The sequence below is a fragment of the Schistocerca cancellata genome, chromosome 1 (genome assembly GCF_023864275.1).
Source record: "Schistocerca cancellata isolate TAMUIC-IGC-003103 chromosome 1, iqSchCanc2.1, whole genome shotgun sequence".
NCBI lineage: Eukaryota > Metazoa > Arthropoda > Insecta > Orthoptera > Acrididae > Schistocerca > Schistocerca cancellata.
In genome coordinates this window covers 1131759544-1131774137 of record NC_064626.1, presented here as the reverse complement: position 1 = coordinate 1131774137, position 14594 = coordinate 1131759544, and the positions used below count along the sequence as shown (strand labels likewise).

The window sequence follows — 14594 nt, the reverse complement described above, 5'->3', positions numbered from 1 at the left end:
GAAAAAAGACAGAAGAAATGAAGCTGATCTGAGTTTATGTAGTCCTCAGATGGCCAAAATGAAAATAAGGAGAAGAAGAAGAAGGTTTAATTCTCAAAAGAAAGAAAACAGATTACAATAAATGGACAAAAACATCCTTCTTCACTTAATCGGAAACAATTATTTTTTCCAAAGAATGAAATATTAACTGTACACTGTAATCTTGAAGTTTGAAAGAGTGTTGACCCAACAAACTTCTTTACTGAAGAATTTTGGCAATATTTTTAGTATGCACATTCTGCCCTCTTTGTATAAGAATTTCTAATATCAGTTTAACACATGAAAACAGCCAAAATGTTCATTTAACACACATTACTGATGTTCCACCATTTCTCCAGACCACCCATATCTCCTTTCATGAAGTGGTAATGAAAGACTTCTCCTGAAACTGTAGTTAATAGTTAATATACTGGTTAAGACAAAACAACATAAAAGAAGAACCTGTTGAAGGGATGATGTTGCCATCAGTGATCCAAATAGTTTAGCAATGAAAGACTTCAGTGTCATGTGAATTACCTGAAATATCTCATGTGTTCTCAGTAACTCTTTCTAAATGAGAGTGACTGATGGCTTATTTCATAGCCCTGTCATGCAATCTTCATCTGTTAGGAACATATCAGTATTCACATTGTCCTTAAAGTTATGCTATGTTATGATACAAACTAAATTAATTTCTAAAAATGTATCATTAAGAAACATTCAGGCATTCTACAACAGCCATACTGCTGTTTGCTGCTGGCTTCTAATATAGCTTTAGTGCAAACATGAAATAGCTGTTTCTCTTTAGGCAGACAAGTGAGTGAGTGATCTAATACACACACACACACACACACACACACACACACACACACACACAGCTGGAAAGAAATGGAGCTGAAGACACACTTCATCTGCAAATAATTAAAAAGCAGCTTGCTATGAATAAACATATCTCTTCCCATCATTTAGAACTCTCAACAAAATTCAATTTAATGACAATATTTTGATGAGCTGTTACATTTTAACTTTTGAAGCAGTCTTGAGCATTTTAATGTGCAATAATACACCACACTCTATCATTCTGACAAAGTATTTTCACTGTGCCAAATCAACAACATAAATCAGTTAAAGGTAAATAACAGGAAGGCTGCAGAAAATGGAAAAAATGTATCACACACCTAAACAGAGTATAACCTGATGTTCTGAAGATAAAAGAGAAGTATAAGATAGAAAGAAAACACAGTAAAAAGATCAGTCTTTGTTACACACTGGTAAAGAGGAAGAACATATATTTATATATAGACATAATGAAGAGACTACATTTCTCTGTGATGTCTGTTATAACTGCAAAAATACACATTCGTGTCTATCCAGTTATGTCACAGAATCTGTTCTATGGCAGCAAGATTTATTTCCATTGGAGGTCTCAAGCAGATTTTGAATGCTTTTTTCTCAAATTTCTGGCCTAATTAAACAATGCTAAGAAGCCTACTGTTAAATTATGGAGAAAGCTAATTTTTGAGAAATCAGAGTTACTTAGATCCTTTTTGTGTTTATGTCATCATACTGTGGTTAACAGCTTTTGCAGGCAGTTTTACAAGTGACAAGAGAGAGACTTGCATGTAATCTGAGACTCTACGAACTATATCACAAAAGTTGGAACTTATATGGAAGACTGTTAACCAATGGTGCACAAAATTTCATTATGAGGAATGTGTGTTAAGAGTATATCACAAATGCAAAAGCTGTTTAAGAAACTCTAATCTTGGAAAATGCTGCTACTTAAATATTTTGGTAATATGAAGTTGTCTAAAAATTCAGTTATACATTATATCACCAGAACCACAGTGATAGCTGGATAGGTTTAACTGGTTGATGATAGAGCTACTAAGAAAGCCTGTGTCATAATACACCTGGCAGTTACGACAACTTGGACAGTGTGGAAGACAAAATATATGGTACAATGACGAAGAATGCAATACATATGTGAAGACTCCTCATTTCCTGAAAGTTCAGTATCTTTTATCTTTAACTATTCCATGTTGTTGCTAGCCTTTCTTCACACACTACAATTTTTTTTTAAATTTGCATAAAAGGTATTTTTTATTTTTTTAAATTTATGTATTTGAAAATAGTCTGTAGTCTTGTATTTACTTTAATGTCAATAACAGGTTTGCTTTGTTGTTAAAAGTACTTTTCTATAGTGCATTCTATGTGTGTGAAGTTTTTCCAACATTTCAAAATGAAAACTCTAAGTAAAGTATGTGGCTATTTAAGTTCAGCTCTTTGCACATGATAAAGCAGCTGACTATGTGACATGCTGCATATGAATCAGCTGCCATGCTATTTGGACTTAAGCTGCTACAAAAACATAAATAAAACCATGGGAAACAATGAAGTTACAAGTCGAAAACATAGTAAGTAAAACTATATTTCTATTATGTAATAAATCCTGATTTAATCATCCTATACAAATGTTTCGCCACTATTGTTATGAATTGCAGTAACTAACTGGCGGAAGGCTGCCAGTTGTCTGACTCCTCCACCTATAAACTCTGCCAGAGTGATCCCATTCCAACACAACCTATAATTCCTGCTTAAAGCCTTAGGCCCTTTCCAAAACCTTTCCTCTAAGTCCATTTCCCTTTGTACTCTGCACACCCACCTCCTACATGCTCCTCAAAATCCACAAAATCAACAATCCTGAATGCCCCATTGTGGCTGGTTATCATGCACCCTTACAATGATAAAGGCCTTCAGCCAATTGCCCAAAACTTAGGCTCCCATATGCAATTCCTTCACCAACTCTCTACCACCCACACCCCTTTACCTCCTGGATCACTACTTGTCACTGTTGATGCCACCTCCCTATACACCAACATAGCTCATGCCCATGGTCATACCACTATTGACAACTACCTATGTGAATGTCCTTCAGACTCCAAACCCACTACCTTATTCCTCACACACCTTATTATCTTCATCTTAACTCACAACTACTTCTCCTTTGAAAGAAATGTATACAAACAAATCCACAGCACAGCCATGGGCACCTGCAGTGCACTCTCCTATGCCAACCTGTTTATGGGCCATAGAGAAAACCTACCTAGCCTCCCAAATAGCCAAACCCCTGGTCTCGTTCAGGTTCACTGATGATATCTTCATGATCTTGACTCATGGCCAAGACATCTTATCTTCATTCCTTCACAACCTCAACACCACCTCTCCCATCTGCTTCACCTGGTCCTCCTCAATCCAGCATGCCACCTACCTGGACATTGACATCCTCCTCCCTGATGGTTCCATCAGCAACTGTCCACATCAAACCCACCCACCCACCCACCCACCCATCCACCAACCAACCACCAACAGTACCTGCATTTCAATAGTTGTCATCTCTTTCACACCAAAAAATTACTCCCATACAGCCTGGTTGCCTGGGGATGTCATACCTGCAGTGATAAGGACTCCCTTATCTGGCATACTGAGGTCTCACCAAGGCCTTCACAGGCAGGAATCCTCCCACCACCCTCAAGATATTGGTATGAATACCAACTTGCTGTCCACCAGGATGAACGGCCACTGTCAAACTGCAGCCAAGAGCACAGTAGACCACCCTGTGGCACATCATGCAGCTGAATATAACAGGCTTGATTGAAATGGCTGCTTCATTACCCAAGCCATCTGGATCCTCCCCTCCACCACCAGCTTTCCTGAACCACGCAGATGGGGGTTATCCTTACAGCACATTCCTGTAATTATCCTAGCCTCAACCTATTGTAACATACAGTCCTAACACCCTCCACCCAACAGTTTCCACTCCCTCTGTCCTGTCACTTCCTCCCCATTCTCATCTCCTACCCTCTGTTTGCTGCCCTCTGCCGACACATCTGCCCATCTTTCCCCGCTCTTTTACTTTTTCACTCCATTTTCCCCTCCTGCCTGCCCCACAACTTCCTGACACTCCACCTGTTGGAACTTTAGCCCATACACACTCTCTCCAACTGTACACTGCCATCCCTTCCTTTTCCCCACCTGCTCGAGATTGCTGCTTCCATCCCAAATGATAGTTACATTCTGGCTTGAGCTGCCATAGTTGGTCGTCATGTGTCCATGAGGTGTGCTTGCTTGTGTGAATGAATGGTGTGTGTTTTTCTTTTTCTGATGAAGGTTGCAGCTGAAAGATTATGTGTAAGTGTGTTTTAATTGTGCCTATCTGCAACTTCAAGTGTCATCTTTATGGTAAGTAGCAATCTATCTTTTTCTACATTCCTGATATTCCTACCTCGAGTTTCCATTGTTTTATTTCAACTAAGTATCAGTTAGACATGGACATTTGCTTTACTAAAATGTTAAACCCTTGATATATTTGCATAACATTATGAGTTGTAATTAAGGAGTCTCTGAATGCTTGCGGTAATGGTTTTCATTTCATGTAACATTTTCTTCAAATTCATGGGTGCATTTTAATACACATAGTACATACTGAAATGATTGAAGCGGATCAGTTGTAAAGTCTTCTCTTTTTTTGCTATGGGCTACAGCTGCTCACATTGTGCAGATCTCTACAGCTGTGCCATGCACTTCATCATAGTTTGTAGAATATAACTATAGATGTAGAAATACTACAGTGTACATCCATTTGAACCTGTGTACTGTATTTGAGCCTTGGTCTCCCTCTACAAAGTTGCCCCCCCCCCCCCTCCCCAACACACACCTCTCTCCATTACCAAACCTCTGAGTCCATGATGCATGAGGTTATTTCCTAACAAACAGTGCTTCCTTTTAGCAAGGTTGTGCCATAAATTTATTATTTTCTACCAGTTCAGTTCAGTATCTCATCATTATTTAATCTATCCATCTAATCTTCAGCCATCTACTGCAGCACCACATTTCAAAAACTTCAATTTTCTTCTTGTCTGAACTGTTCATCATTCATGTTTCACTTCCACATAAGGTTCTAGACAAATAAAATTGGAAAAAATTCACTAATGCTTATATTTATAGTTGATGTTAACAAATTTATCATTTTCAGGAATGCTTTTCTTGCTACTGCCAGTCTGCATTTCACATCCTCCACAGTTCAATCATAATTATTTCTTTTTCTGGCCACATAGCAAAACTCCTTTACTACTTTCAGTATCTCACCTTCTAATCCAATTTCTTCAGTATCATCTGATTTAATTTGACTACATTCCTTTATGCTTGTTTTACTTTTGTTGATATCCACCTTACAACCTCTTTTCGAGTCACTCTTCATTCTACTCAGCTGCTCTTCCAAATCATTTGCCATCTATGACAAAACTACAATATTATCAGCGAACACCAACATTTTCAATTCTTCTCCCTGAACTTTAACTCTGTTAATAAATTTCTCCTTAGTTCCCTTCACATATCACTCAATGTTCAAATTTAATAACATTCAACAATAGGTTGCAACCTTATCTCACTCCCTTCTCAGCTGCTGCTGCTCTTTCAAGTCCTTTGCCTCTTATGATGCAGTCTTATTTCTACAGAAGCTGTGAATAAACTTTCACTCCCTGTATTTTATCCTCGTTATCTTCAGAATTTCAATGAGTGTAGTCTGGGCAACACCAAAAGCCCTCTCTAATTCTAGAAATGGTATAAACATAGGTTTTTCTTTCTTTTATTTGTCATCTAAGATAAGTCACAGTATCAGTAACAACTCAAGAGTTCCTACATTTTTCTAGAACCCAAACTGATTTTTCCTAGGTTTAACCGCTACCAGATTTTTCATTCTTCTTTAAACAGTTCCTCTCGGTATTCTTCAGCCATGACATATCAAATTGAACTGATAGTTCAGTAATAATCAAACCTGTCGGCATCTCTTACTTTCAGAATTGGAATTATTGTATTCTTCTTGAAGTCTGAGGATATTTCAGTTCTCTCTCCTATCTTCCACACTAGGTGGAGTGTTTTGCAATGGTCGACTCTTTCAAGGGTCTCAATTCTGAAGGGATGTCATCCAATCCAGGGATTTCAATTTGACTTAGTGTACTGAGATGGAATGCCTTATTCTTTTTCTGGGGTGGCTGCTGTATTGAATGTTTATGATAATTTAAAACTCTTAGTCACACAATCACTGGAACCAAGACATCACACATACTGATATAATACCAGGGTCCATAGTGGTGACTTTTACGATTCATTTATGGCCCGTGTAGACCACACTTTCACATTTTCTTACAAAACCAAAACTGGATGTAAAGAAATATAGAAGTGTAATCTGTGGCTGTAACAGATTGAAAACTGCCAGTAGTACTATGGCGGATAGTACAAGTTCATGCCCAAGTTATTTTTTGGCTTTTATCAGTCTCCCCTGAACCGCCTGATGCAGCCCACCACATATTCCTCTCCTGTGGTAACATCTTCAGCTCACATCTCACTTGAACCCAACATCCTAAACTATTTGTAGGATATATTCTAACCTCTGTCTTCCCCTACAGCTTTTAATCTCTACAGCTCACTCAAGTACTATGGAAATTAACACTGTGTTTCTGGGTTATCTGTCAAGTAGTTGTTTCCATTTCAAGGAAAATATTTTGATGGCTGACCTGGCCATCTTCTTCAGCTGCTATGAATTTTTATGTTATGAGTGCTTGCTGTCTAACTCCAAACAAATTCTAAAGTATTGTTGGTCTCACAGCAATATTTAGAGCCACATTCAATTCCCAATGTCCACTATGCCCTTTGATTCTCTTTCATTTTTCAGAGCCTGTACTGATATTCCACCAAGCTGGAATTCTTTCAGTGCTTTCCATTCTTGGTAGATGTGATGGCCTCCGAGATCTTCATAAATTTAATGCTAGACCCCAAGCCTTGTTGAAATCAAATCCTCTAATCCTGTTTATTACAGTTTCTGACTTCTCTATTTCAATAGACTTTTTAATTGTGCTGTCCCAGAAACTTTGTGTTTGCATCATAATATTGGCCTCAGTGTATTTAATTTCATGATTAGATTCAAGGCTAAGCTTGGCAACAACTGATTTGCTTAAATGTTTTAATCAGGCATGAAACTGCTATTCCATGCATCTCCTGTTGACTGTTGTGATAGTCTGCCCCACATAACATATACCACACTTATATGGAATGCAATACACACCCAATCTTTGGAGACCTAAACCGTCTTCAACATTACACAGGAGACTTTTTATCTTATTTGAAAGAAGAAAATACATTGGATGTCGTGTTTCCATAGGAGTCTACTGATCCTTCCAGATATTGGGCAAGTACAGGGCTATTACAAATGATTGAAGCGATTTCATAAATTCACTGTAGCTCCATTTATTGACATATGGTCATGACACACTACAGATATGTAGAAAAACTCAAAGTTTTGTTCAGCTGAAGCCGCACTTCAGGCTTCTTCCGCCAGAGCGCTCGAGAGCACAGTGAGACAAAATGGCGACAGGAGCCGAGAACGCGTATGTCATGCTTGAAATGCACTCACACCAGTCAGTCATAACAGTGCAACGACACTTCAGGACGAAGTTCAACAAAGATCCACCAACTGCTAACTCCATTCGGCGATGGTATGCGCAGTTTAAAGCTTCTGGATGCCTCTGTAAGGGGAAATCAACGGGTCGGCCTGCAGTGAGCGACGAAACGGTTGAACGCGAGCGGGCAAATTTCATGCGTAGCCCGCGGATGTTGACCAATAAAGCAAGCAGCGAGCTAAATGTACCACAGCTGACGGTTTGGAAAATCTTACAGAAAAGGCTAAAGCAGAAGCCTTACCGTTTACAATTGCTACAAGCCCTGACACCCGATGACAAAGTCAAACGCTTTGAATTTTCGGCGCAGTTGCAACAGTTCATGGAAGAGGATGCGTTCAGTGCAAAACTTGTTTTCAGTGATGAAGCAACATTTTTTCTTAATGGTGAAGTGAACAGACACAATGTGCAAATCTGGGCGGTAGAGAATCCTCACGCATTCGTGCAGCAAATTCGCAATTCACCAAAAGTTAATGTGTTTTGTGCAATCTCACGGTTTAAAGTTTACAGCCCCTTATTCTTCCGCGAAAAAATGTTACAGGACACGTGTATCTGGACATGCTGCAACATTGGCTCATGCCACAACTGGAGACTGACAGTGCCGACTTCATCTTTCAACAGGATGGTGCTCCACCACACTTCCATCATGATGTTCGGCATTTCTTAAACAGGAGATTGGAAAACCGATGGATTGGTCGTGGTGGAGATCATAATCAGCAATTCATGTCATGGCCTCCACGCTCTCCCAACTTAACCCCATGCGATTTCTTTCTGTGGGGTTATGTGAAAGATTCAATGTTTAAACCTCCTCTACCTAGAAACAAGCCAGAACTGCGAGCTCACATCAACAATGCTTTCGAACTCATTGATGGGGACATGCTGCGCCGAGTGTGGGAGGAACTTGATTATCGGCTTGATATCTGCCAAATCACTAAAGGGGCACATATCGAACATTTGTGAATGCCTAAAAAAACTTTTTGAGTTTTTGTATGTGTGTGTGCAAAGCATTGTGAAAATATCTCAAATAATAAAGTTATTGTAGAGCTGTGAAATCGCTTCAATCATTTGTAATAACCCTGTATAAAGTAGGTAAGTGATTTTTGGCTTCTCTTGCTCAGCCTCAGTCTCAAACTCTTTCTCAGGCATTCTTGATTTTGGATGCAGTGTTCACTCAATTTGATGATCTGAGTACCTATTCCTGCAGAACACTATTCATAGGTTTTGTAATTCTTTGGTGTGGTTCTCCTTGTCTGAAAGTGTTCAAAATCTACAAACCAGTCCTTAACACTGAACTTCTTTGTGACAGATGGTGATGGCTCAAGGTGTGGAGAGAGAAGTCAGTGTGCACAGGCTTTCTATATCCACTGTGACCCCAGGATCCATCCATTCTTCTTTTAACTAATTTGCTGAGGAAAGGTCCTCCATGAATTTTATATTACTTTGGACATAGTTTAAATGTTCTAAGAACTCTTCAAGTTTTTATTGTTCCTTGTGAGCAAACCACAAATGTGTTGTCCACAGGCTGATTTTAACTTGAAGAATTATAGTGCCTTTTCTTCAAAGTATTCCATGAATAGGTTGGCTGCGAAAGGCAATAAGTGACTACCTGTCACAAAGCCATTGGTTTGTTCATAATATTTTCCATTGAACAGAAAATAAGATGAGTCAGAAAGTTCATAAAAAAAACTTTGTAAAACAATGATCAAACTTCTCCGTGACTATGCCAAGGAATAGGAACATGGGTCTCTATTGAATGGGTAACCAACATAAAAATAAAAGGTTATCTCCAAGCTGCAATTGATTGAGGTCTCTGAACACCAAGAGTGGCACATCTTACTTGTGGCTGACTATCAGAACAGTTGAGAACAGATGCAAGGAACATCAGTGAAATACCCAACTACAGCAACTAAGCAAATCAGCTGCCACCAAGTACTGCTTGGAATATAATCATGGAATGAAATGTGACGAGACCAGTACTGTAGTGCAAACACCAAGTTTCTGGGACAGCATAATTAAAAAGTCTGTCAAAATAAAGGTAAAAAAAAAATCTGATAAACAGGGATGAAGGTTTCAATTTAAACAAGGCTAGTGGCCCAGCACTCAATTTATTAAGATCTCTCCAGCCATCACATCCAGCAGGGCTGGAAAATTCTGAGAGAATTTGTGTTTCCTGGAGTATTAGTAAGGGTTCTGAAAAACAAGAGCATCAAAGAGTGTAGTGGGTATCAGGAATTGAACTGAGCTATAAGTATCAATGCAAGACCAACAATATGCCACTGTCTTGTTGGAGTCCAGGGACTGAGTACACACAATAGCATAACTCACACCACCTGAAGAAGACGACTGGATTATCTGTCGAAATACTGTGCATAAAATGGAACAATAACTTTTGCAGAACACCTGAGAGCACAGTATTAATCTGTCACTATGAAAAAATCTGGAAGTTTACACCATGGAAATTATTTTTTGATATCTTAGCATGTGTCCTGTCTTACTGTCCCCCCTCTTGTCAATGTTTTCCACATATTTCTCTCCTCTGTGGAGAACTCTCTCATTTCTTACACTATCAGCCTACATAATTTTCAACAACCTCCTGCAGCATGATATTTCAAACACCTCAAGTTTCTTCTATTCCAGTTTTCCAACAGTCCAGGATTCGCTTCCATGAAATGTTATACTATAAATGTATATTCCCAGAAATTCCTTCCTCCAGTGCTGATGTTTGATACTAGCAGACTTCTTTTGGCCATGAGACCTTATTATCTTGTTTGCTTTATGTCCTCACTGCTTTGTCCTTCACGTGTTATTTTGCTTCCAAGATAGCAGAATTGTTTCACACTGTCTACTTTGTGGTTCCCAACTCTGATTTTGGCTACTACTCATTACTTCTTTCATTCTTTGGTTTACTCTCACTCCTTAGTGTGTGCTCAATTAGACTGTTCGCTTCAGTCAATAGGTCCTGCAATTATTTTTCACTTTTACTAAAGATGGCAATCTTAATGATATTACACAGAAAGTTTGAATAAAAACTCCTTCAGTCACAATTTTTTTTTATTAAATGACATGATACATTGCAAACCCTGTGGGGTCCATCTTCAGGTGCAAATCGTCTAATATACAATTTACATTTGCTCTTGAATGAGGTGGAACACATGTTCCAGTTATGAAAAAGATGTTAAGTTTTGTATTTCATGAATCAAGTGCAGAAAATATATGAGGAACAGTGGAAAAAAGTGAAAAACTTATTGAACAAACAAAGAAGAAAATTTTTAACCTTTTGAGGCCAACATAGATTGGTTCATAAATTTTGTCATTTATGTTAAATGAACAGACAGATTTCACTAGCCATAGTTACTTCAGTAATTTTAAAGAATTATTTTAAAATTATTCCTTGCATATGTCAACTTGTTAATACTAAATTTTCTGACACTACATGATAAATATCATCTTTGATTCTATGAGGTTAAATTACATCTGTGAAGTGTTTTCAGAATGTATAAACAAATGTGTGCCTTGAGTGACATAACATGTGATGACAGAATGAATAAATCACTGTATATTGACCTCAAAAGTTTAAAGTTTTCTTCCTTATGTATTTGGTAAGGTTTTGTTTTTCTTCCCCACTGTTTCTAAAGTATTTTCTGCACTTGATTCATGAAATACAAAACCTAACATCTAACTTTCTCGTAACATGAATATGCATATCACCTCACCCAAGAACAAATGTCAATTATGTATTAGATGATTTGCACCTGAAGATGGCATTTTATATAAACTTCTTGTTTATTGAATACAGTCACTTTCACAGCTGCAAAATATGGATGACATTAACCTTAATGATATTATTTCACTCTAAATTTTCATCTCAATTCTGAACCTTTCTTTTATTCTCATCACTGTGTCTTTGACATTTTAGATGGAAGAACAGGGGAGTTAGACTATATCAATGTCCAATACTGTTTCTAATTGGAGCACATTGTTCTTGGTTATTGGATATATGATAGATTGCCTATAACTTCCTATTATGTTTTCCTGAGAATTTCAAACACCTTGCACAATTTTGCACAGTTGTATGTTTTTTAAAGTTTGGTAAATTCTATGAAAAACTCTTGATTTTTCTTAATTCTTGCTTCCATTGTCATGTGAAATTTGAGAACTGCCTTTCTGGTGCCTTTACTTTTTTAAAAGCCATGCTGGTCAGAATCTAACAAGTACTCAATTTTCTTTTCCATTCGTCTGTATATTATTCTAGTCAGCAACTTGGACACATAAGCTACAAAATTGATTATGCAATGTTATCATGCTTATCTGCTCTTGCTACCATTGGGAATTGTATGGATATATTTTTTTGGTCTTCTGATATGTTTCCAGACCAAAAGGAAAATAAATGTATAGTAAATGAACACATACAGTGACTGAAATAATTCTGTGGTTGACAAGTGGGAACAGCGGAATGAGGTAGGCAGCTCTGTGAGTACATACACACTCAAGGATGATTTATGATTCCAGGGCTCTGTTTGTTGTAGCTTAAATACTGATATTTCTGTAAGAAACTGGTTTCTCTACTTTTACAAATATAAAAACTGTGGTAGTTTAATCCATTTAATCTTATTCTGTAAGTGTTCACTATACATAAATCTATAAAGACAATTTTTAAAAAATAATCTCGGACAAGGGAAACAAGTAAGAGATAACTGCATTAATTTCCCATGGCACTAATAGCGCCATAACTGTCTCTACATGTGCATGCATGGCAGCCACCTATGAACCTAAGAATACAGTATGTAAAACCTTTGCCCACCGTGTGACGGAGTTGACTTTTGCTAAGAATTGTTGCTCCCTGTATGGAGGGAACAGAAGAAATATTTTGTATTAATTCAGAAATCACATTAATGAATCATAATGTCAATATTTTCTTTAATTTATATATTATGCAACTTATAAGTTAAGAATCAGGGCTTTTAATTTCTGGTTAGTGTCACAATAATTACCATGATTCCATATTAATGATTCATGTATTATAAATCATATGACATGATTTAAAACTTACTCATTACTTTAAAATCACTTTAGTTTAATGTCAAAAATTGCTTTTATGCATTTATGTCAAAAGATTTCAAGACCTCCAACTATCAGCAATATACGACAAATAAAACCAAATATCTCAATCTTTATCACAGCTTTCTTTGAAACTGATGACCCCTCTTCCACTCCCCTCTAACTTCCATGTACAAACATGCACAACAATGACACTGTTGCACATGCAGGTCTATGAAACACATATGTGTTGATTCCATATATAATTAGGCATACACACAATTTTATATTCTGTTAAAATGATTATACTTACTCTCATCTGATTTTTCAGTGAAGCAAGATCTGCACCCTCCTCAGGTACGGGGACATTGTAAAATTCTCCTTCCTCTTGTGTCAGGAGTTTGTACCACCCCTCAACTGGTGCTTTAATGAGCTCAGAGATGCCAAATGACAGGGAGCCCATAAAATCATTACGTGAAGTTCGATCCCAGTCCCACACTTCTATCAGAAGCCGCCTATCCTTGTCTTCTGGCTTCAGTTCACTGAGAAAGAAAAGTAATTAGACTATTAATAGATGAAGCTTCTGGTTAAAGAAAAACTAAGCCCTATGCCACAATTTGAACAAATATAATTTACCCTTTTTGAAGTGGAATGGAAACTGCACATTAAAATTGCAGATAATTTGTTGTATTAATTCTTAAGACTTTAAACAGTCTGTAGCAGCCACATGAGAGATGATATGGACTAGTGGTAAAAGTGCGCACAGTGGATATAAATGCTTCATTCAGGCCCTTGCTACACAGATCTTGAGGTCCAGGGTGACATTTCACCAAGAAGTGTTCTTTTTTTTTTTTTTTTTTTTTAAATCTGTGGTCCTAATAGTGTTTGATACAACTCTCCGTTCTTCTCTGCCTTGGGTATGTTTTATCATACTGTGTAGGTATGAACCATTTGAGTCTACTGACTGTATTTTTAGCCTTGGTCTTGATGTACAATTTTCACACACTTTCCCTCATTGCCAAACGAACTACTCCTTGATGCCTTGGGATTTTTTTCTATCAGTGTATCCCTTCTTTTAATCAAATTATCCATAAAGCATTTTCTACCAGATTCAATGCAGTATTTATTACTTATTCAAACCACCCATCTAGTTGCAGTATTTATTACTTACTTAAACCACCCATTTAGTTATCAGCATTCTTCTGTAAAACAATATTTGAAAAGTTCCTTTTGTCTGCAGCATTTGTCATCCATGCTTCCATTCCACACAAGGTTACTCTTCAGAAAAATGCTTCCCAAAAAGCCTCCCTGACATTCAAATTTATATTTAATTAACAAATTTCTCTTCTTTGACAATACTTTTCTCATCTGAAAAAAATCAACAGCCAAATTTACCAATTTTTCTTGTTGAATATTCCACAATGAAAGTTGTTTTGCAAATTGGAGCTCTTTCCAGAAGTATTAATGATAACTGCATGAAAATCATTAGCCAGCAATACAAAAGTAAAACTCCAAGCCAGACAGATTGTACCTCTTAAAACTGAAACATTAACTTTTAAAATGTTCTCCACAGTTCAGGCCAAAATCTTCCAGATTCAGTATTCCTTTGGATCACAATCACAACCCTAAAAACTTCATCTTAATCTAGGATCTGTCAGCATTCAAGAGAGTTACACTTGGTGTACTAATTAAAAACTGAACAAATTTCAATTTGGAATTGTCTTCCTATGTTACACAGTTGCTGTCTGAATGAAGGAGATACAAGCAGCCAAACAAAATTATTATGATAACGCAAGAAATAGTTCCTGTAGTGACAATAAATGATGGCTCACACACTGAATGTTCTCTTGTTGATTGGGATCAACCATTCACCATACTGCAGCAAAATATAAAACTGTATACTACACTGCAGCAAAATATAAGGCTTTGAAGAACCCTAAGGAAGGCTGCATAGACTCAAAGAACTGACACAATACCAGTGTTATTTTATCTGCTTTCTATTCCATTAATGAACTGCATATGGCA

General features: G+C 37.3%; 1 protein-coding gene across 3 annotated transcripts in view; it reads right to left on the bottom strand.

The window, feature by feature from the left end:
• LOC126092668 (protein kinase C, brain isozyme-like) overlaps window positions 1-14594 on the bottom strand; it is a 166864-nt gene that overhangs the window by 48478 nt on the left and 103792 nt on the right. For all 3 annotated transcript variants that reach the window (XM_049908400.1, XM_049908408.1, XM_049908393.1), the window contains one exon: window positions 12883-13111. In XM_049908400.1, coding sequence (XP_049764357.1) covers window positions 12883-13111 — 229 coding nt within the window. The remainder of the gene's footprint in view (window positions 1-12882; window positions 13112-14594) is intronic.